This window comes from Terrapene carolina, unplaced genomic scaffold (genome assembly GCF_002925995.2).
Source record: "Terrapene carolina triunguis isolate 2854851 unplaced genomic scaffold, T_m_triunguis-2.0 Scaffold132, whole genome shotgun sequence".
Taxonomy (NCBI): domain Eukaryota; kingdom Metazoa; phylum Chordata; order Testudines; family Emydidae; genus Terrapene; species Terrapene triunguis.
The window spans coordinates 19,342,884-19,367,044 of NW_020664483.1; the positions used below are offsets into that span (position 1 = coordinate 19,342,884).

At 44.1% G+C, this 24,161-nt stretch overlaps 1 protein-coding gene across 1 annotated transcript in view; it reads left to right on the plus strand.

Moving 5' to 3' along the window:
• The window catches only part of PUS10 (pseudouridine synthase 10), a 78,003-nt gene that overhangs the window by 29,618 nt on the left and 24,224 nt on the right, over window positions 1-24,161 (plus strand). The window contains exons 4-7 of the mRNA XM_026653145.2: window positions 1,409-1,443; window positions 10,856-10,967; window positions 14,408-14,469; window positions 20,123-20,168. Of these exons, the coding sequence (XP_026508930.1) occupies window positions 1,409-1,443; window positions 10,856-10,967; window positions 14,408-14,469; window positions 20,123-20,168 (255 nt within the window). The remainder of the gene's footprint in view (window positions 1-1,408; window positions 1,444-10,855; window positions 10,968-14,407; window positions 14,470-20,122; window positions 20,169-24,161) is intronic.

The following is a 24,161-nucleotide window of genomic DNA, read 5'->3' on the forward strand; positions in this document are numbered from 1 at the left end:
TAACAGTTGAGGGCTTTATGCCCTTTTTGTTGCCCAGCTAATCTTGGGCTAGAAGATGATGGCACAGTATTAGGGGGTGAAAATTGAGGCTGCCAGAAACTCTCACCACAGAAAGTCTGCATAATACTTCAGATTTTACTGCTCTTTGTGATAAATGCAGATTTTTAATTTCAACAGAAGTGTCTGAAATCAGAGAGGGCCAGCCTCTTGCCCTGAATTATACAGCACGCCAAAATGTGCTAGGTCCTTTAGAAAAGACACAGTGAAATTTCAGATGCAACACAATATGTGATGGGGACAAAATAGAGGCGTTTGGGATATCAGGAATAAGGTTAAGATAAAGTAGGGTTAAGATGGATGACAGATTATTTTGATAATCTAAAATGTTAGAGATAAGGATAAAAATTTTATTGACTTAATTATTGTAGATATTGGGTAAGAAGTCGGTTTTCAGGCAAGATTTAAGTGAGGATGGAAGAAGTGGCCTTGCAGACTAGCTCAGGAAGAGTCATATTGGTTATTTAAAATAGCAGGGCCAAAGAGCAAATGGAGGGGAATATCAAGGTATTAGAGAAACAATAGAAGGTTACAGGTTTCAGTGGTAACATAGGAAAGCAAATGTTCATTTTCTAGTGTTTCTTCTTTTAATACCAGGCCCTTGTGATCTACCTGGATTTTGGTTTTCATCCATTAGTTTTCCCACTGCCAGATTGTCCTGGAACATTATGTGCTCTGCATACTACTTAGTTGTTTAAAAATGCTTGCTTGACTGCCATAAAATCACTTGTTTCATTGTTATGAGAAAAAAAAAAGAAGGGCCCTTTTTTTTTTTAAGAAATATATTTTGAGTGAAAGATTTGAGAAGTGTGTACAGTTTTCACACATACTTTATTTAAAAAATTGGGATAAAAGCTCAGAGCAGCATTTGTTAAAATTCCCCCCATAGATTTCCAATAGCCATAGTGAAAATTGATCCAACTAAAAAAAAAAATTACCTTTGCTTCTGAGTGCCTGCCCCAGGGGAGATAAGAGCTCTTTATTGGATATGTTTTTGGGACAGTAAGCAGGGGAGAGCTCATACTTAGATAACAGGGGACTACTCCTGCAAAGAGGGAATACTTAAAAAAAATTGATAATCTTCTCTTTAAAAAAAATCAGATGGTAAACCTGTGGGATTGAGGGTTTACTCCTGTCTTATTCTTTCAGTTCCAAAGCAAAATGAAAGTGTAATTTAAACTCCTAATAAGTATCTGGAAATTCTTGGCTTTACAAACATTAGTTTCCCTTTTAGAACAAAGTGATTTGTATTAACAGCACTGTCAGATAGTTTGATGATTGAATGTTGTTGGGGCTTGATTTCACTTGTATTTTTTTTCTCTTCTTACTCTGTGTGGCTGATGGCTCATAGCATGCTGCCTGGCTGCTGGTAAAAGAGGAAATGGGGTGAGTAAGTTTTATAGCATTTATACTAGAGAGTACTGGATTTAGTGAATTAAAAGATACTTCTATAACTTTTTTCAGAGTAGGAGCAATGAGGAACTTCTTTCTCTGGAATATTGGGCCACTGATAGAGACATTTATGACTAAATGATTAATACTGTATTTTCCATGTGTAGGAAAACAAAGTGATTCACTTGATAGGTGCTTTTAAAGTGAGAAAGTATCCCTGCTAGCAAACAGCAGCAATCTCTCTGGAGCTATACTCCAAGATTCTTCCTCCCCTCTTCCCCCCCTTACTTACAGTGAACTCAAAATAAACACGAAGCCAGGGAGTAAATGCTTCATTTGCTTTCATCCTTTTGCTGGCAAGCACCTTTAAGCATCCAGGTACTTGAGCAATAGAGCAAGCAAGTAGTTGTTTTATAAGTTTGATATGAAGGCTACTACTTAACTGAATGTCGAGCAGCTGCAAAAGATTATAGTTTCAGCTTTGGCATATGCACATCCTACATTTGCGCCTAAATTGGATGTTTCTTGTTCAGTATGTTCATTGTGACTGCAGCATCTCTAGGACAATGCTTCTGAGTTTGGGGTGTGGGCTATCCATTCAATGTAGTGTTTTGAAATTAATTTAGTGCTCATGAAAGTTGCCAAAATGACATCACTGGAATCAGAAGTTCTCAGTCTGTCAAATAGATACAGTGAAGGTACATTTATAATAGGATAACAGAGCCTTTCACTTTGTCACCACTTCAGAGCCAGCCCAGATCAGTAATGTCCAAAACTGTTACTGTTAGCTAATGGTAAAGAGTCAATCATTTGTTTGGTTCCCAGTAAGCAGAAGCCACCATCACAGTTGACTAAGAAGCTGAGGATTGAATGATCAGAGACTGAACTATCCTATCACTCAGAACTGTTCTTTCTAGAGAAGAGCAGAACAGATTGGTGGGGCTGTGAAGGGAAGCATGCATAGTCTGTACTATACCTGTTCTGTGACTAAACAGAAGTAATTTCATCTCCAAGCTGTCATGCCAGTACTTTTCATGAACATTACATTCACTTTAAAAGAAGGAGCACAGCACAAGCGGTTTAAGCTTTCCTTCTGAGGGTATGTCTACACTACGAAATTAGATCGAATTAATAGAAGCCAGTTTTATAGAAATCAGTTGTATGCAGCCGATTGTGTGTGTCCCCACATAAAATGCTCTAAGCGCATTAGTTCGGCGGACCGCGTCCACAGTACCGAGGCTAGTGTCGACTTCCGGCGCATTGCACTATGGGTAGCTATCCCACAGTTCCCGCAGTCTCCGCCGCCCATTGGAATTATGGGTTGAGATCCCAATGCCCGGATGATGCAAAACAGTGCCGTGGGGGGTTCTGGGTACCTGTCGTCAGGTCCCTCCCCCTACGTCACAGCAACGGCAGACAATAGATTCGCGCCTTTTTACCTGGGTTACCTGTGCAGACAACATACTACGGCAAGCACGGAGCCCGCTCAGCTCAGCTCACCATCACCATATGTCATCTAGGTGCCGGCAGACGTGGGACTGCATTGCTACACAGCAGCAGCAGCTAACTGCCTTTTGGCGGTAGACGGTGCAGCATGACTGGTAGCCTTCATTGGCGATCTGGGTGCGGGCAGCTGTGGGGCTGGCAGCCGTAGGGCTGCATTGCACCAGCCCCTTGCCTTTTGGTAGAAGATGGTTTATTACGACTGGTATCCGTCGTCGTCGTACTGCAGTGGCTGTCAATCATGGACACCCGGGCAGACAATGATGGTTATCAGTCGTAGTATGCCATTTTCTGCCACGCGCCCTGTTGGCTCATTGCACGTTAGCAGAGTCGTAGTATGCTATTTTCTGCCAAGTGCCCAGTATTGTCTGCTAAGCACCCAGAAGAGGCCGATGGCGATCTGGGTGCTGGCAGACATGGGGCTGGCAGACGTGGGGCTAGATTGCTACACAGCAGCAACCCCTTGCCTTTTGGGCAGTAGATAGTATATTACGACTGGTATCCATTGTTGTCATACTGCAGTGGGTATCATATTGTGCAGTAGACCTGAAGGCTTACTGCCAAGCGCCCAGTATTTGCTGCCAAGCACCCAGAAAATGCCAAGGGCTATCAGTCATGCTGCACCGTCGTCTTAAGATGTAAAAAATAGATTTATTCTGTATTCATTTGCTTCCCCCCTCCCTCCCTCCTGTTAAACGCTGGCTTTTGAGTTCAATCTTGGGGTGGGGGGGGCATTCTGTGTGACAGTTGTTTGTGTTTCTCCCTGATGCAAAGCCACCTTTCTTGATTTTAATTCCCTGTACCTATACACCATGTCGTCACTCGCCCCTCCCTCCCTCCCTCCCTCCCTCCCCTGGTCCGTCAGATACTACTTTCGCGCCTTTTTTCAGACCAGACGCCATAGCTAGCACTGGGATCATGGAGGCCGCTCAGATCACCGCGGCAATTATGAGCACTATGAACACCACGCGCATTGTGCTGGAGTATATGCAGAGCCAGGACATGCCAAAGCAAAACCAGGACCAGGCGAGGAGGAGGAGGAGGCGATTGCAGCGCGTCGACAAGAGTGATGAGGAAATGGACATGGACATAGACCTCTCACAAGGCACAGGCCCCAGCAATGTGGAAATCATGGTGTTCCTGGGGCAGGTTGATGCCGTGGAACGCCGATTCTGGGCCCAGGAAACAAGCACAGACTGGTGGGACCGCATCGTGCTGCAGGTGTGGGACGATTCCCAGTGGCTGCGAAACTTTCGCATGCGTAAGGGCACTTTCATGGAACTTTGTGACTTGCTTTCCCCTGCCCTGATGCGCCAGAATACCAGGATGAGAGCAGCCCTCACAGTTGAGAAGCGAGTGGCGATAGCCCTGTGGAAGCTTGCAACGCCAGACAGCTACCGGTCAGTCGGGAATCAATTTGGAGTGGGCAAATCTACTGTGGGGGCTGCTGTGATCCAAGTTGCCAGGGCAATGAGAGACCTGGTGATATCAAGGGTAGTGACTCCGGGAAACATGCAGACCATAGTGGATGGCTTTGCTGCAATGGGATTCCCAAACTGTGGTGGGGCGATAGACGGAACCCATATCCCTATCTTGGCACCGGCGCACCAAGCCACCGACTACATAAACCGCAAGGGGTACTTTTCAATGCTGCTGCAAGCCCTGGTGGATCACAAGGGACGTTTCACCGACATCAACGTGGGCTGGCCGGGAAGGGTACATGATGCTCGCGTCTTCAGGCACTCTGCTCTGTTTAGAAAGCTGGAGGAAGGGACTTTCTTCCCGGACCAGAAAATAACCGTTGGGGATGTTGAAATGCCTATCGTGATCCTTGGGGACCCAGCCTACCCCTTAATGCCATGGCTCATGAAGCCGTACACAGGCAGCCTGGACAGGAGTCAGGACCTGCTCAACTACAGGCTGAGCAAGTGCCGAATGGTGGTGGAATGTGCATTTGGGCGTTTAAAAGCGCGCTGGCGCAGCTTACTGACTCGCTCAGACCTCAGCGAAAAGAATATCCCCATTGTTATTGCTGCTTGCTGTGCGCTCCACAATCTCTGTGAGAGTAAGGGGGAGACATTTATGGCTGGGTGGGAGGTAGAGGCAAATCGCCTGGCCGCTGATTACGCGCAGCCAGACACCAGGGCGGTTAGAGGAGCACAGCATGGCGCGGTGCGCATCAGAGAAGCTTTGAAAACCAGTTTTGTGACTGGCCAGGCTACGGTTTGAAACTTCTGTTTGTTTCTCCTTGATGAAATCTCCGCCCCCCCCCCGACCCGGTTAACTCTACTTCCCTGTAAACCAACAACCCCACCCTCCCCTACTACCCTCCCCCCTTCAAGCACCACTTGCAGAGGCAATAAAGTCATTGTTACTTCACATTCATGCATTCTTTATTACTTCATCACACAACTAGGGGGATAATTGGAAAGGTAGCCCGGGATGGGTGGGGGAGGAGGAAAGGAAAAGGACAAACTCCAATTGAAAACTTTAAAACTTATTGCTATGGAAATCATCTAGGGTGGAGTGAGTGGGTGGCCGAAGGCCCCCCCACCGTGTTCTTGGGCGTCTGGGTGAGGAGGCAATGGGACTTGGGGAGGATGGCTGTTGGTTACACAGGGGCTGTAGCGGCGGTCTCTGCTCCTGCTGGCTTTCCTGCAGCTCAACCATACGCTGTAGCATTGGGGAGGAGGGCTGTTGGTTACACAGGGGCTGTAGCGGCGGTCTGTGCTCCTGCTGCCTTTCCTGCAGCTCAACCATACGCTGTAGCATATCAGTTTGATGCTCCAGTAGACGGAGCATGAACTCTTGCTTTCTGTGTGCAAGCTGACGCCACCTCTCATCTTCAGCCTGCAACTTCCTCTGTTCCTCCCGCGATTCAGCCCGCCATCTCTCTTCCTCAGCCCGCGATTCAGCCCGCCACCTCTCCTCTCGCTCATATTGGGCTTTTCGATAATCAGTCATTGACTGCCTCCACGCATTCTGCTGTGCTCTGTCAGCGTGGGAGGCAGTCTGTAGTTCTGTAAACATTTCGTCACGTGTCCTTCGCTTACGTTTTCGAATATTCACTAGCCTCTGCGAAGGAGAGACATGTGCAGCTGGTGGATGAGAAGGGAGAGGTGGTTAAAAAAGATACATTTTAGAGAACAATGGGTACTCTCTTTTATGTTACATTTTGCTGTTCACATTACACAGCAGATGTGCTTTCGTTACAAGGTCGCATTTTTCCTCTTATATGGAGGGCCTGCCTGTTTGGTGTGAGAGATCACTCACGCAGTGCCAGGTCACAGATTTCAGCTTGCAGGCAGCCATGGTAAAACACAGTCTTTTGGCTTTTTTAACCTTCTTAACAACTGGGGATGGTTTCAAAGAGTACTGCTATCATTAACCATACCAAGGACCCGTTGGGTTGGCCATTTAAAATGGGTTTGCGATGTAAAAGGAGGGGCTGCGGTTTCAGGGTTAACATGCAGCACAAACCCAACTAATTCCCCTTCCCCCCCCCACCCAATTCTCGGATGATCACTTCACCCCTCCCCCCACCGCGTGGCTAACAGCGGGGAATATCTCTGTTCAGCAGACCAGGAAGGGGCACCTCTGAATGTCCCCTTAATAAAATTGCCCCATTTCAACCAGGTGACCGTGAATGATATCACTCTCCTGAGGATAACAAAGAGCGATAAGGAATGGATGTTGTCTGCATGCCAGCAAACACCGGGACCATACGCTGCCATGCTTTGTCATGCAATGATTCCAGACTACGTGCTACTGGCCTGGCGTGGTAAAGTGTCCTACCATGGCGGACGGGATAAGGCAGCCCTCCCCAGAAACCTTTTGCAAAGGCTTTGTGAGTACATGAAGGAGAGCTTTCTGGAGATGTCCCTGGAGGATTTCCGCTCCATCCCCATACACGTTAACAGACTTTTCCAGTAGCTGTACTGGCCGCGATTGCCAGGGCAAATTAATCATTAATCATTAAACACGCTTGCTTTTAAACCATGTGTAATATTTACAAAGGTACACTCACCAGAGGTCCCCTGTGTGCCCTCAGGGTCTTGGGTGAGTTCGGGGGTTACTGGTTCCAGGTCCAGGGTGATAAACATATCCTGGCTGTTGGGGAAACTGGTTTCTCCGCTTCCTTGCTGCTGTGAGCTATTTACATTATCTTCATGCTCATCTTCCTCATCCCCAGAACCCGCTTCCCTGTGTCTTTCTCCAGTGAGGGACTCATAGCACACGGTTGGGGTAGTGGTGGCTGCACCCCCTAGAATGGCATGCAGCTCCGCGTAGAAGCGGCATGTTTGCGGCTCAGCCCCGGACCTTCCATTTGCCTCTCTGGCTTTGTGGTAGGCTTGCCTTAGCTCCTTAATTTTCATGCGGCACTGCTGTGCGTCCCTGTTATGGCCTCTGTCCTTCATGGCCCTGGAGACCTTTTCTAATATTTTGCCATTTCGTTTACTGCTTCGGAGTTTGGCCAGCACTGATTCATCTCCCCATATGGCGATCAGATCCCGAACCTCCCGTTCTGTCCATGCTGGAGCTCTTTTGCGATCCTGGGACTCCATCACGGCTACCTGTGCTGATGAGCGACCTGTGCTCTCCACGCTGAGCAAACAGGAAATGAAATTTAAACGTTCGCGGGGCTTTTCCTGTCTACCTGGCCAGTGCATCTGAGTTGAGAGTGCTGTCCAGAGCGGTCACAATGAAGCACTGTGGGATAGCTCCCGGAGGCCAATAACATTGAATTCCGTCCACACACACCGAATTCCAACCCCTTAAGGCCGATTTTATCGCTAATCCCCTCGTCGGAGGTGGTGTTAAGAAACTGGTTTAAAGGGCCCTTTAAGTCGAAAGAAAGGGCTTCGTCGTGTGAACATGTCCAGGCTTAATTCGATTTAACGCGGCTAAAGTCGACCTAAACTCGTAGTGTAGACCAGGCCACAGCCTCACTACTATGGCTTAGGGATTGTCCACATGGGGAGTTATTCCAGAATAGTTGTTCTTGATTAACTCCATATGTGGATGGTCTTATTCTGGAATAAGAGTGCCTTCCATGTCCAAAATGGACTAAACTAATTTGGAATATGCACTCTAATTCCAGAATAAGAGCAACCACACGTGGAGTTAATCAAGAATAGCTATTCTGGAGCAACTCCCCATATAGACAGGCCCTTAGACTGCCAACCAAAGTACTAATAAATATAATGGTATTCTGTTTTAATAACACTAGGTAACTACAGACTGGACTAAGTCCATCAATTCCTTTAATATCAGCCAATGAATTACTATCAGAAGGTAATGTCTTTGTTACTACTGACCTGGGTAGGGACAGGGTATAAAATGGTCATATAGGTTAATGGTCATCTAGGTTTCTGTATGTCTTAAGGAATCCAGGAGTCCTGTATTTCTCAGCAATCTCAATTTTTGAAGTTAGAGTTGAATTTAGTGCACACTTAGTTTGAAGGTACACAATTTCATCTGTGTTTTAATGATTTTTCCATTTCACTTTTATTATTGGGGTAGCTACTAATGAGGTTATTAACATGTGGGTTTTCATATACTTTGTGTCAATATACAATATTTTAATTGTATGGTTCTCAAGAATATAGGGTTTAAGTTGATGAATTTACCATTGACTAGCTGATTCACAGGCTGTTTTCCACTTATGGTGAAAAAAGTATGATTAATATGTATAGTTTGATGACACTGATTATTTGCATTCAGATATGACTGATATATAAATCTACACCTTTTGTGAGACATCAGTTTTAAATATTCTAAAATTCTCCCAATAATGTAACTACATGGGGACATGAACAATTTGTACTAATGGCTAAAGTACCTTCAGTAAGTAATTAATATCTTACAATTTTGGGTAAAGTCTTTGAATCTTATATGGATCACATTAATTGTGAATAAACTTATAAGATACTGAGCTGTCTCCAGCAAAAGTATTATTAAGTGAACAGGGTACAAAGACTGTGGATACTGGCTGTAATAGGTTTTAAAATATATAACCAGAAATATCAATGCAGTGATTAGATTAGTATTGAGACCTTTTGTTTATACATCAGTGATTTGAAGGAGTATCTATCCAGTAGGTAAGGAGAGAGTGTGTGCAACCTCTGTGATGTATCTTCTTATCCCAGACCACTCAGAGGGTACCCCACAATATGGGGGAGAGACAGGGACATAATGTCCTCCACTCACAAACCAATGGGGGAATTCACCAAGAAGGGTATACAGTCTCAGGCTGGGAGAAGAAGAAATTTTTGAAGGATTGGGAGGCAGTGTTGGAGCAGAGGCATAAGACTTCTGCATAGACGACTCTGGTCTCTAGCAAGTTTCCTATGATCTGGGAGTTCTGAGGGACAAACTCCATGCCCATTCCCAGACCTTTCCCCAGTAAAACTATCTGTTAGAAGCATCATGAGAGGAACACTTTGGAGATTCTTGTTCCCTATGTGGGTTTATCAGTGTAGGGGAACAATTTAGCTCAAAGTTCATTGTTATTGAGCTATCTTCTGATGGAGGCCATCATGCTGGGAAGTGCTATTTGAGATATTGGCAGTATAGGAACTCAGACTTAGAGGTGGGAAAGCAATTTCTATCCTACTTTAATGCTAGTTTAAACAGTAAATTATTAATCTCTAAAGGCATCTTTTTATTGTTTAATCAGCATTAGAGAAACTTTCACAGTGAGCTCCTATAAGGAAGGTGTGAGTTCTTAGTAAATTGGCCTGTCATTGGCGCTTGGGTCAAGGGTGGTAATGCTATATTTTTTTTAATGAAATGTGCTACTTGTGTGGCAAAGGGTTCTCACTATGTAAGCTTCCAGATTGCTGGGCTGAAAAAAGTGTGTACTGCTTTCTCTTAATATTTTTGACATCTTTGGCTAGTTACACTTTCCACTGCCCTTAATTATTTGGTGTACTGCCTACATACTCTTGTAACTTGAACAAGTATATGCCCTGTCTCACAGTGAGAGGGCTAGCTGCCCTTCCGAGTTCACCTCCACAGATCACAGACCTCGTGCTTTCGCCTCCCCTGGGGTGGGTGATTCTCCTGCTCTTAGACTTGTCCTGAGGCTATGTTACCTCACAGATTCAGTGCTCACGCCAGCAGGTTTGACTAAGTTTGGCACCTTCAGTTCTCCCCTTCAGGAGTTTGTGGCCAGCGGACCAGACAGCCTTCTTAAACCAAAGTATTATTTAATTTTAACAGCAGGAATAAAGCATAATATAAGAGAAAAATAATTTTAAACAATGAAAGGTACCATCTACACTCATGTATTTTACCTCAGTCCTCACCCCCACCCTCTGTGAGGGGAGTCTAGGAAGGCCTAATTTCTTCATACCCATCAGCTAAGGTCCATGTGAGAGAGTCTGTTCCCACAAACAGCTCCTCAACACACTCTGACCTTTGGACAGAGAGAGTCCTCATACCTGTTTTGTAGTCCTTTTGATATATTGGTAACACAAGCATTGGCAATTGGAACCCAGGCTAAGCAAGCTATGTAATTTGGCTGGAGCTGATATGGTAGGATCTTCACAGTTAATAGCTCAGGCAATATCTCAAACACACTGAAGTGTTTCCCTGGTGGGTTTTCTCCAGTCATTCTTTTGCCTTCCTTTTTATTTCCTCACAGCCTTGTTGATTTAACCCAATATAGACATAGTAAGCATCCCATATGACAATCAGACAAGGTTATAGTATTCATAAATTATTACAGAGCAGCACCATGTCCTTCACACCATGTTCTGTACACTGGTATAGTTTTGGCCTGTTTATACCCAAATTTTATGTTAGTGACTGGTCACTTATTTTTAGCACGAAATGTCAGAGGTATGATTGTTTGACTGACTCATATACAAGTTTTCATTGTTTATTTTTTATGATTCAGAAAACAGGGCCTATCACTGGCAAAAGAGGACGTTGTTCAGCTGAAAGAAACATACAAATGGATTATTCATCCCCTGTTCTCGGAGGAGCTGGGTGTTCCTGCTGATGGAAAGGTGTTGTATGAATAATAAAGTTGTTGTTTTCCTGAATTCGTATAAATTACTCATAACATTGATGGGTTCTAATTAGGTAGACAAGTCTGTCACTGGTCTTATCTGGTAAACAAAAGAAGTGCTCTTTTACCTCAAGTTAGCTATCACAAGTAAATCCTAGTGGAGACAAGGCAAGCAGTAGTTTTTATACAAATTACTAAGGAGTCTTTTCTTAGTCATGACATATAGAAACAAATGTCTTTAAACGTTAAAGATAGCAAGAGACCTTCTAGAGCCCACAAACACTGAGTCCCTCTAGTTATAAGTGTACCATAAAAATAAGTGATCTAAGGCCTTGTCTACACTACACAGTTCTGTCAACAAAACAGTGGAAGTGTACACATGTCAATGCTCTTCACGCCGATGTACTCCCCTGCTAAGCCGACAAAATAAAATCCCCTTGATGAGAGGTGTAGAGCTTTTTGCGGCAAAGTTAGATCAACGCAGTGTCAGTGTAGACACTGCGCTTGCTTATTTTGCCATAAAGGCCTCCAGGAGGTGCCACACAATGCCTATCCTGACTGCTCTGGTCAGCAGTTTGAGCTCCACTGCCCTGCAGCCAGGTATACAGGCATCTGTCCCTCTCCCTTTAAAGGGCCGGGAATTTTTGAAATTCCACTTCTTGTTTGCTCAGCGTGGAGAGCTCACATTGCATCTTTCCAGCTGACCATGGCAGCTCCACACACTAAATGATCTCCCGCATGGAGTACACCGGAGTTGATGGATTTGCTGGCTCTGTGGGGAGAGGAGGCTGTGCAGTCCCAGTGCAAGTAAACAAAGTCTGGCTGAATGCATTACATAAAGACATGTTACTGGGGCTCATTGTCGAAATGCTGCTTCAAAGCCTCCCTGATTCAAATAGCTCCCTGTTGTGCCCCTCTAATAGCCCTAGTATCTGGCTGCTCAAAATCAGCCACCAGGTGATCCGCCTCCATGCTGCATCCCTGGGGAAACTTCTCCTCCTTAGCTTCACAAATATTATGCAGTGTACAATGGGCTGCTATGACCATGGGAATATTTTCCTCATTGAGGTCTAACCTGCCATAAAGGAAGCACCAATGAGCCTTTAATCTGCTAAAGGCACATTCAACAATCATTCTGCATCTGCTCACCCTATTGTTGAAGCAGTCCTTGCTGCTGTCCAGGTTTCCTGTGTAAGGCTTCATGAGTCATGGGAGTAAGGGGTCTCCCTGATCACTATGGTTATTTCAACATCCCCCAGTGGAATTTTCTGGTCTGGAAAGAAAGTCTCTGCTTGCAGCTTTCTGTACAGGCCAGTGTTCCTGAAGATGTGTGCATCATGCACCTTCCTTGCCCATCCCTTGTTGTTATCAGTGAAATGACCCCGGTGATCCACAAGCACCTGCAATACCATAGAGAAGTACCCCTTTCTATTGATGTACTCCGTTGCAAGATGGTTTGGGGCCAAAATGGGGATATGCATCCCATCTATCGCCCCGCTGCAGTTAGGGAATCCCATTGCTGCAACACCATCCACTATTTCACACACATTTCCAAGAGTCACATTTCTTCTTAGCAGGATGTGATTAATGGCCCTGAAAACTTGCGTGAACATAAACTCCATGTTGGACTTTCCAACTCCAAACTGATTCGCGACCGACTGGTGGTAGTCTGGAGTTGCCAGCTTCCACACAGCGATCACCACGTACTTCTCCCCCGAGAGAGCAACTCTCATTTTAGTGTCCTTGCGCTGCGGGGCAGGGGCGAGCTTTGCACACAATTCCAGGAAGCTAGCTTTGCGCATCCAGAAGTTTTGCTGCCACTGTTCGTCATTCCATACCTGCATGACGATGCGATCGCACCACTTGATGCTTATTTCCCGAGCCCAGTAGCGATGGTCCACCCTGTGCAACTGAATCATGAATGCCAAAAGTAATCTGGAATTGTTTCTTTCCATGGCATGCAGCTCGGCAGGCATCACGGATTCCTGTTCAGATTCACAACTCATAAATACTGCATGATCAGTCGTGTTGTGTTCACAACACTTATTACAAGACTAGAGAGCAGTGCTGAATCCCTGATTTCAGGCAAAGATGGTGGGCGTACTGTTTACAGGGGCTGTTGAAAAATGGGGCGAAATGTGATTAGAAGCCCATGGAATAATGGGACAGAAAAACCTGCATCATGGGATGGTGAACCCATGATGCACTGTGATCCATTCCTCATTCCTACAACTAATAGAGGCAGAAGGTGGCGAGTTGCACGGTGGGATAGCTACCCATGGTGCACTGCTCTCTCTGTCGATGTTAGAGAACCAACTGTGGACGCATGCCGCTGACACAGGGAGCATTGTGTGAACACGCACAAGCGATGTTACTATTGTGGTTTATGATCGTCGGTGTAAATTGCGTTGACTTAACTCTGTAGTGTAGACATAGCCTAATGCTTTATAACTTAAAATCATTTAAACATTAGCTAATCCTCTCAACAGCCCTGTGAGGTAGGTTGGTATCTGAATAAGTGTGGTAATGAGAGAATGGTTTGCCGAAGGCAAGGGAACTGTGGGCAGCATTGAGATTACTCTAGAGTTCCTGGTTCTGTCGTCAATCCACTAAATCACATTGCTTTTCTTTTATGGCTTAAAGGCATCCAGTCATTGCAGACTAAGTCCTGGAATGAACTGCTTACAAGGTTGACTGGTTTGATTTTGTCCCATGATTTGCTAGGCTTAGTGACCATAATAGGTAGGCTTGGCAGAATTTGATTTTTTAAATATAATTTTGACAGATAATATCAATGTTTATTTTAAGCATTTTTTTCAATTTAAATGTTCACACAGTTATAGGAAATTATGGGGGAGGTCAGACAGCAAGGGGATCAGATAATTATTTAATGACAGACTCAAAAAAGTTTAATCTTTGTAACTGTTAAAACACCAATTGTCAATATCACATGTCAAAATATGCAAAGTTAATATCCTTAAATCAAACTCTAATATGTTCTCAAGCAGCATTTTTCTTACTTTGCCTATCTGTAAATTTCTATTACCGATTGAAATAGTTTTTCCATTGGTTTTTGTGTGTACGGTGAAATCAATGTTTACTGACATTTACCAATAAAGATCTAATCCTTCCAAGCCTAATAGGCTTTGGGCTGTTATTCTCTCTCTGTGCTAGTTCCCCCATGTACAAAATGCTTGTAAAGTGCATTGAGATGGTTGAGTGCTATAGAAGTCTTATGATATATTTCTGAAATGGCTTCTCGGTGACCCATTTAAAAGTTTCCCATTTATGCTGCAATTCTATCTTCCTCTTCTCCTCCTCCTTTACTGTTTTTCTGTAATATATCAATAAGGATCCTTGAACCATTTGTTATACATTTGGTTAATAAATTGCTAGCACTTAGTAAAAGGAAATTGTTACCGTTCTTTTTTGTCTTAGAGCTTGTTCGAAGTGAGTGTGGTGTTTGCTCACCCGGAAACTGATGAGGATTGCCATTTCCTGTAAGTTGCAATACAAACAACAAGATCTTTATCTTAATATTGTGCAACATTGTTAGAGTTTGTCTGTAGCAAATGCAATGTCTCCAGTATTTGTGATCTAGAGTTGGACCTGAATCCAAACCCCAAATCCAGGTTCCTCTTTGCAGCTTAAATCTATGGTATCTCTGAGGGGCCGAATCTGCACACCAAATCCAAACAGCCTAAAGTTTGGAAATGTTTGGATCTGGATTGTCAACCTTAATGTCGGAGTGTGTGGATCTAGAATTTTGATTCGGTCCATTACAGAGAAATGAAGTCGGGACAGGCATTTGATTTAGGCCTGTTGTACTGTTCATATTATAATAAACGATGACTTTACATGGTGTGTGAAGTACTTTTGATAACCTGTGAGCATATGTTTATATAATACTGAGGTTTTCCGCTTATTTCGGGAATTTGGGTATGAAGGGAGGAATCAGAAGTGAGTTAGTTCTACTTAAAGACAAGACTTTAAAAACCCCCCACACAAAGTGCTACATAATCACTTGGTCTTGCTCTGCAGAGCGGCTGCCATAGAAATCCTTTTCTCACTGGCAAAGAAATCCAGGATTTCTGGAAATCTGTCTACCATGTAGTCACATCCCTTAACGGCTAGAGGGAGCATGTTGTGAGAAAATGGTCTTCCTGCTTGCTGTTTTTCCCCCCAAAAGCTAGAGCTTCAGGCAGTTTCACTGCACATGTTCCTGGTAGGTGTTAAATCAGAGCATGGAAGGTGCCTTCCCATACAACTTCTCTGACCAGGATCCTTGCTGATCTTAAACGCAAAAAAGAAGCTTACAAGAAGTGGAAGATTGGACAAATGACCAGGGAGGAATATAAAAATATTGCTCAGGCATGCAGGAGTGAAATCAGGAAGGCCAAATCACACTTGGAGTTGCAGCTAGCAAGAGATGTTAAAAGTAACAAGAAGGGTTTCTTCAGGTATGTTAGCAACAAGAAGAAAGTCAAGGGAAGTGTGGGCCCCTTACTGAATGAGGGAGGCAACCTAGTGACCGAGGATGTGGAAAAAGCTAATGTACTCAATGCTTTTTTTGCCTCTGTCTTCACGAACAAGGTCAGCTCCCAGACTGCTGCACTGGGCAGCACAGTATGGGGAGAAGGTGACCAGCCCTCTGTGGAGAAAGAAGTGGTTCGGGACTATTTAGAAAAACTGGACGTGCACAAGTCCATGGGGCCGGATGCGCTGCATCCAAGGGTGCTAAAGGAGTTGGCGGATGAGATTGCAGAGCCATTAGCCATTATTTTTGAAAACTCATGGCGATCGGGGGAGGTCCCGGATGACTGGAAAAAGGCTAATGTAGTGCCCATCTTTAAAAAGGGGAAGAAGAAGGATCCGGGGAACTACAGGCCAGTCAGCCTTACCTCAGTCCCTGGAAAAATCATGGAGCAGGTCCTCAAGGAATCAATTATGAAACACTTAGAGGAGAGGAAAGTGATCAGGAACAGTCAGCATGGATTCACCAAGGGGAAGTCGTGCCTGGCTAACCTAATTGCCTTCTATGATGAGATAACTGGCTCTGTGGATGAGGGGAAAGCAGTGGATGTGTTATTCCTTGACTTTAGCAAAGCTTTTGATACGGTCTCCCACAGTATTCTTGCCGGCAAGTTAAAGAAATATGGGCTGGATGAATGGACTGTAAGGTGGATAGAAAGCTGGCTAGATCGTCGGGCTCAACAGGTAGTGATCAATGGCTCCATGTCTAGTTGGCAGCCGGTTTCAAGCGGAGTGCCCCAAGGGTCGGTCCTGGGGCCGGTTTTGTTTAATATCTTTATTAATGATCTGGAGGATGGTGTGGACTGCACTCTCAGCAAGTTTGCAGATGACACTAAACTGGGAGGCGTGGTAGATACACTAGAGGGTAGGGATCGGATACAGAGGGACCTAGACAAATTAGAGGATTGGGCCAAAAAAAACCTGATGAGGTTCAACAAGGACAAGTGCAGAGTCCTGCACTTAGGACAGAAGAATCCCATGCACTGCTACAGACTAGGGACCGAATGGCTAGGTAGCAGTTCTGCAGAAAAGGACCTAGGGGTCACAGTGGACGAGAAGCTGGATATGAGTCAACAGTGTGCTCTTGTTGCCAAGAAGGCTAACGGCATTTTGGGCTGTATAAGTAGGGGCATTGCCAGCAGATCGAGGAACGTGATCGTTCCCCTTTATTCGACATTGGTGAGGCCTCATCTGGAGTACTGTGTCCAGTTTTGGGCCCCACACTACAAGAAGGATGTGGAAAAATTGGAAAGAGTCCAGCGGAGGGCAACAAAAATGATTAGGGGTCTGGAGCACATGACATATGAGGAGAGGCTGAGGGAACTGGGATTGTTTAGTCTCCAGAAGAGAAGAATGAGGGGGGATTTGATAGCTGCTTTCAACTACCTGAGGGGGGGTTCCAGAGAGGATGGAGCTCAGCTGTTCTCAGTGGTGACAGATGACAGAACAAGGAGCAATGGTCTCAAGTTGCAGTGGGGGAGGTCTAGGTTGGATATTAGGAAACACTATTTCACTAGGAGGGTGGTGAAGCACTGGAATGCGTTACCTAGGGAGGTGGTGGAGTCTCCTTCCTTGGAGGTTTTTAAGGCCCGGCTTGACAAAGCCCTGGCTGGGATGATTTAGTTGGGAATTGGTCCTGCTTTGAGCAGGGGGTTGGACTAGATGACCTCCTGAGGTCCCTTCCAACCCTGATATTCTATGATTCTATGATACCGTCAGTTGGCAGCTGCTGTCTATCCTCAAGATCAGAAACTAGAGCATGTCTCTGGCCTTTCTGACTTCCTTTCGTCTGTTGCTGCCCTTACTGCCTTACTTACGCCTCTTTTGAGTGCCTAATTTGTCACTTTATTGCTGCCCACCAGCCACATCCCTCCCAAATCTCTTATTTTACAAGAGCTTCTTCGCTGACTGAGAGGACTTCACATTAAGAGGTGACCCAGGGGGGAACAGGGAAGAATCAAAGTTCCCTTATTTCCCTCTCCAGTCAGCTTTCTGTGGCTTGGAGGGGAAGCCCACAATTCTGACTGCTGACAGCTGGAGTCCTGCTGGCAAAACAATGCTGTGGTACTGTCCAGGCCTTGCATCTTTGTCCTTATTCCACCCTCCTCGCTGTCCTACCTCTCCCTCCCCAGTCTTTCTTGTTCCCTTCCCTTGTTCTCTGCCCTCCCCTCTTACTTCCTCCCTTTCTGTTGGACACCTTTTGAAAATGTTTATACGGGACAAGTTAGCAGCTAGCAGTATAATGTAGCTGTGGAGGGAGTGGTGGCAGGGGGAGGAGAAAGCAGTAAAGTAGGGATCTCAAACTCAAATCACCACGAGGGCCACATGAGGACTAGTACATTGGCCCGAGGGCCGCATCACTGAAACCTTTTCATACAATGATACAAAAGTATAGTAAAAAATGAAGAGTAATATAGCATGCTATTAAAAGTCAATGTGTTAACTTTTTTAAAACTGTAATGCGAAGAGGGGTTTTAATAAAATATAAACACCTGTAACTATTCCTTATGTGGTCAGTAACACTGATGATGATCTACACTAACAGTCTATCAACATATCTGTAATGGCAGGAACTTTTTGAAGTAACTATTCATACAAAATACGTTGCCACTTTTAACAAACATTCTTACCAACTACTCGCAGCAAAGAATCATATATGCTGAACTTCATACCTCAGACTGCTCGACTAGTCCATGAGGCCCCGCCTCTTCCCATCCCTTCCCTGCCCCCATTCCAACCCCTTCCCCAAATCCCTGCCGCGTCCCCGCTCCTCCCCCCTCCCTCCTGGAAAGTCCTAAGTGCCGCCAAACAGCTGTTTGGCGGCGGGAAGTGCTGGGAGGTAGGCGGAGGAGCAGGGACGTAGCGCGCTTGGGAGGGGAAGGAGGTGGGGCGGGGAGTGAGGGGAGCTTGGCTGCTGGTGGAGTCGGCATCTATGGCGGGCTGCAGGAAATAACGCCGCGGGCCGCATGTTTGAGACCCCTGCAGTAAAGCAACCCTGGGATCTGGATGAAATGCCCACATTTCATCCAGCAGCATGAGGGGCTTGAATTCAGGAAGGAGATCCCTCCACTTGCTTTCTCAGTGCAGCCAGATTGGAAAGCTATGGTGAGACTTTTAGGTAATATAATATATTATGCACTGTGGCCAATAACTCAGAGAACTTTCTCAAGTGATAATTCTCCAGATGTGCAAGTCTTCTCAGACAGAGGGCTGTGTCTAGGGAGGGCTGTGTACACATTTTAGTGCATTTTAGATTACTTCTAATATGACTATGGTAAAATTTGATACCTTAATTATCAGGACTTGAAAACTGATAGTGGATTTTTTGCTGTGGTAAGAAAGTAGGTTCTTGTTTGAGCCTGGGGAGGCCCTTCCATGCCCAGTGATCTTTGGCTACACGACAGCTGATTCCCCTGAACAGGCTCTTTGTGTCAGTTTCAATAATAGAGAACATGGTAAAAAATTGGGGTTTTTTTGAGCAGTCTGATTGGGAACACCCTTTTGAGAAGTATTTCAGGAGCAGCCACCACTGTCTCTTCTGTCCCCTCTCAAACTGCTCCTGTGCTAACACCTGCAGAAGGTGTGTAAGAAAGTGATCTGTTTTGTGTGTAGTACTCTGTGGTTTGAAGTGGAACATTTAACTTGTTTTGTTAACTTATACTTGGAAACTAGATTAAAATAAGAATGATTTAAATTCTGGAAAAAGGAAGTCAATGTACTCTATATTATCTCCCACAAATGACACGTGTAGAAAGTCACCAGGGGTCTGCTGTTACAATCAGTTTCGTTTTACCCTGAAGTAGCCTTCGAGGTGCTGCTGTCATAACCTGAAGAGCAGCAGCAGGAGAGAATAAAAAATACGTGGCATGGACAAAAGAAATTATGTTGTCTAACTGCATACATAGCAATCCACTAATTTGTAAACTTCCTTGACAAACATCCAGTACTCAGAAAAGCCTCTAGTGCTAAATGTTTTACTGATTAGAATTTTCACTTTTGTGAAACAGAAAATAAATAGTTTCCTTTTAGGAGTGTTAGAAAGAATCTCAAAGATCTGGATGACCTGATGTTACCTTTTTTACATTAGACTGATTTTTCCTGTTCAGTAATAACATTCAGAGGTGTATTGGGACACCACTAGTCAGGGTGTTGCATTTTAAGCTATGATGCATGGGTTAGGAACAGGAAAAGAACCAATAGAGAGCTAGGGAAGTCCGTGCATCTTGCAAAGGTACACAATATTGTCAGTCATCTTTGTTGGCAGTCTCAGAAGAAAGGTCATAGGAGACTGATCTCCCCACATACCTCCTCATTCCAGCTCAAAACTGAGGGACATGGGTAGGAGTCAAAATGGGAAAGGTTTGCACAGCCACTACCTAGACTGTACATATTCTGTGGATAATCAGAGGATTTTAGTTTATGTAGGTCAAATAGACTGGCACCTTCTGGCATCAATTTAAGATTGAAAAATCTTAACTCCATCCCAGACTGGAGAGTGATAGAGACACAAAGTGTAGGGCATTGCTGCTCAAAAATTAGATCTGGTACCTGGGTATTTTCATTTTGATAAGTGTCTTTTATTTAAGTGATCATATCAATTAATTTTTTATTTCTATTTAGAGCCACAGTATGTCCAGACTGTTTCAAGCCAGCAAAGAATAAACAGGTAAGAATCCCATATCTGTCATCAGCATCATTCTTCTGGGATCAGAATTCTCATGTCAATGGTTAAAATAAAGGAAGGTTTCTTGAAATTCAGTCATTACTTTAATGCCTATTTTTCTTTTCCTCCTCTCTAAAAGGTTCTCCAGTTGTTTCATATGCCTCCTTTTATTCACTCAACTCTCAACTTTTCTTCTGTTTATGATGCCTCTGGATTCCATTCCCAGACCTACAGCAAGAGAGCTATCATTTCAAAAACATTCCCAATACGTATAGGAATTTGGTTTGGATACACTAAAAATATCAGTATAGCAGGACTACTACTTACTGTCCATGGAGGATATGGCTGAAATAAGGCTTAAAAAAAAGAGAGAGAGAATCTAGTCTTAGCAAAAGGAGAAAAAATAAAATTGTCCTAGAGCATTTTCCCCGGCCACCATTCCAAATTAAACAAAACATGTGCAGAATGGTATGCTGCTTCCTGTTTACTATGGGACTACATGGCTGCAGTAGTACCCACAACTGTTGTACACCACCCAACAGAGGGTGTCACCACTGAATCCACCTTTCCTCAGCCTAAACTTAAACTCATCCCTGTAGTGGCATGAAAAGAGCACCCGTGAAGCACAGGGAAGGCAGACCCTGTGTGGGTTTTCCATATCCTCGTCCTCTCCTCCCCTTGCCATGCAATGAAATGCCTGCAGGGAGCAGGACTTGCCTTTTAGTGCCAAAGATGTAACGTAGCCACACATGATTTAGGAGATGCAGGAATGGGTATCAGTCTGTGTAACACAGTGTTCCATATGAAAGTGTAAACATTACTCTGTACAAGTCACTTTCATGTGTGGAGCTGAGTTAGTGCCAGTGACTGAAAGTAATTTTTAGAGCTGGAAAAAAATTTTTGTCCAGACTTTTTCTGATGTAAAAAGGCTTTTCAATTAAATGGAAATGTTTGTGGGCAATTTCCATTTTTGCCAAAAACTTAAATTTTTCAGCAACCAAAAACTAAAATAAATTCATTTTTTGATTAGACTTGAAAAATGTTGAAGGAAATTTTTGACAAAAATAGAAGAATAATTGGTTTGAGTCAAAAAATTTCAGAAAAAAAAAATATTTTCCTGACCAGCTCTGGTAATTATAGTGCTACTTGTGTAACACAGTGGAAGAAATATAGTGCAGTGAGACTGTTTGAACTGAAAATAATATTTTTTTAAATACCATCCAGAAGGCTTTTGCTAAGAGACATTATATCTTTGAGATAGGAAATAACAAAGAAACTCTCTATTCAATGATGATGATAACTTACCTGAACTCATATAGGCCAGCTGCGTATTTTACCCTACTGGTCTTCCTGGGTAGCTGTGATATCCCAGAATGCTACATTCTGGCTGTCGCAGTGTAGTTGACAGCATGACTTTGGAGGAGCTAGAAACAGTGGGAAAGTTTCATGTTTAGATAGGTGTTTATGTGCTGACTGAGCCTAGATACCATGGAGATGAGCATATTGAAAGTACATAGGCAGATAACTACTATGCACCTGGAGAGAAGGGGATTCAGCATACATTTCTGAAGTAAATTAAATTTGCCAGTCTTATTTGTTCATCACCTATAAATGTACATTTGTACAGAATATATTAAGATGTCTGTTAAGTACAAATCTATCTAAGATACTTATATGCCTTCTATCATCCTACTATGGGAGTGCCTCACAAGCTTTAATACATTTATCCTCACAGCACCTCTGTGAGGTAGAGGAGTGCTGTTATCCTCACTTTACACACAGCCTATATCTCAGTTCTCTATGCCTATACTTACCATGGTGTGTAGAGTACATACACTGCATACCCCCCTGCACAGGTATAAATAGAGTGCAGACAGAGAGGCATGGCTTAGGTGAGTAAAGACACACCAGAACCTTAGGCTGTGTACCCTACATGGTTCTCCACAGGCCCACGCAGTGCCTCCCACATCTCCACTGCTATTTTTAGCAGTGTGGTGTCCCATTGCCTTCCTGTTCCCGGAGCCTTTCCCACCGCAGTGAAAGATTCCAGCAGTGGGGAAAGGCCCTGTCAGAGAGAAGGCAGTGTGGAAAGGTTTCAGTGGCTTCCTGATTCTGGAGCTTTCCTCCACTGCCTCCCCCCGCCAGAGCCTTTCACTGCCACATGTAGCCACATACCACAGTGTGAACACATCCTTTTCACTGCAGCAGGTACATGAGAATGGCCGTACTGGGTCAAACCAAAGGTCCATCCAGCCCAGTATCCTGTCTACTGACAGTGGCCAATGCCAGGTGCCCCAGAGGGAGTGAACCAAACAGGTAATGATCAAGTGATCTCTCTCCTGCCATCCATCTCCACCCTCTGACAAGCAGAGTCTAGGGACGCCATTCCTTACCCATCATGGCTAATAGCCATTAATGGACGTAACCTCCATGAATTTATCCAGTTCTCTTTTAAACGCTGTTATAGTCCTAGCCTTCACAACCTCCTCAGGTAAGGAGTTCCACAAGTTGACTGTGCGCTGTGTGAAGAAGAACTTCCTTGTATTTGTTTTAAACCTGCTGCCTATTAATTTCATATGGTGACCCCTAGTTCTTGTATTATGGGAATAAGTAAATAACTTTTCCTTATCCACTTTCTCCACATCACTCATGATTTTATATACCTCTATCATATCCCCCTTTAGTCTCCTCTTTTCCAAGCTGAAGAGTCCTAGCCTCCTTAATCTCTCCTCATATGGGACCCGTTCCAAACCCCTAATCATTTTAGTTGCCCTTTTCTGAACCTTTTCTAGTGCCAGTATATCTTTTTTGAGATGAGGAGACCACATCTGTACGCAGTATTTGAGATGTGGGCGTACCATCGATTTATCTAAGGGCAATAATATATTCTCAGTCTTATTCTCTATCCCCTTTCTAATGATCCCTAACATCCTGTTTGCTTTTTTGACCGCTTCTGCACACTGCGTGGACATCTTCAGAGAACTATCCACGATGACTCCAAGATCTTTTTCCTGACTTGTTGTAGCTAAATTAGCCCCCATCATATTGTATGTATAGTTGGGGTTATTTTTTCCAATGTGCATTACTTTATATTTATCCACATTAAATTTAATTTGCCATTTTGTTGCCCAATCACTTAGTTTTGTGAGATCTTTTTGAAGTTCTTCACAGTCTGCTTTGGTCTTAACTATCTTGAGCAGTTTAGTATCATTTGCAAACTTTGCCACCTCACTTTTTACCCCTTTCTCCAGATCATTTATAAATAAGTTGAATAGGATTGGTCCGAGGACTGACCCTTGTGGAACACCACTAGTTACCCCTCTCCATTCTGAGAATTTACCATTAATTCCTACCCTTTGTTCCCGGTCTTTTAACCAGTTCTCAATCCATGAAAGGACCTTCCCTTTTATCCCATGACAACTTAATTTACGTAAGAGCCTTTGGTGAGGGACCTTGTCAAAGGTTTTCTGGAAATCTAAGTACACTATGTCCACTGGATCCCCCTTGGCCACATGTTTGTTGACCCCTTCAAAGAACTCTAATAGATTAGTAAGACACGATTTCCCTTTACAGAAACCATGTTGACTTCTGCCCAACAATTTATGTTCTTCTATGTGTCTGACAATTTTATTCTTTACTATTGTTTCAACTAATTTGCCCGGTACCAACGTTAGACTTACCAGTCTGTAATTGCCGGGATCACCTCTAGAGCCCTTTTAAAATATTGGTGTTACATTAGCTATCTTCCAGTCATTGGGTACAGAAGCCGATTTAAAGGACAGGTTACAAACCCTAGTTAATAGTTCCGGAATTTCACATTTGAGTTCTTTCAGAACTCTTGGGTGAATGCCATCTGGTCCTGGTGCCTTGTTAATTTTAAGTTTATCAATTAATTCCAAAGCCTTCTCTCATGACACTTCAATCTGTGACAGTTCCTCAGATTTGTCACCTACAAAAGCCGGCTCAGGTTTGGGAATCACCCTAACATCCTCAGCC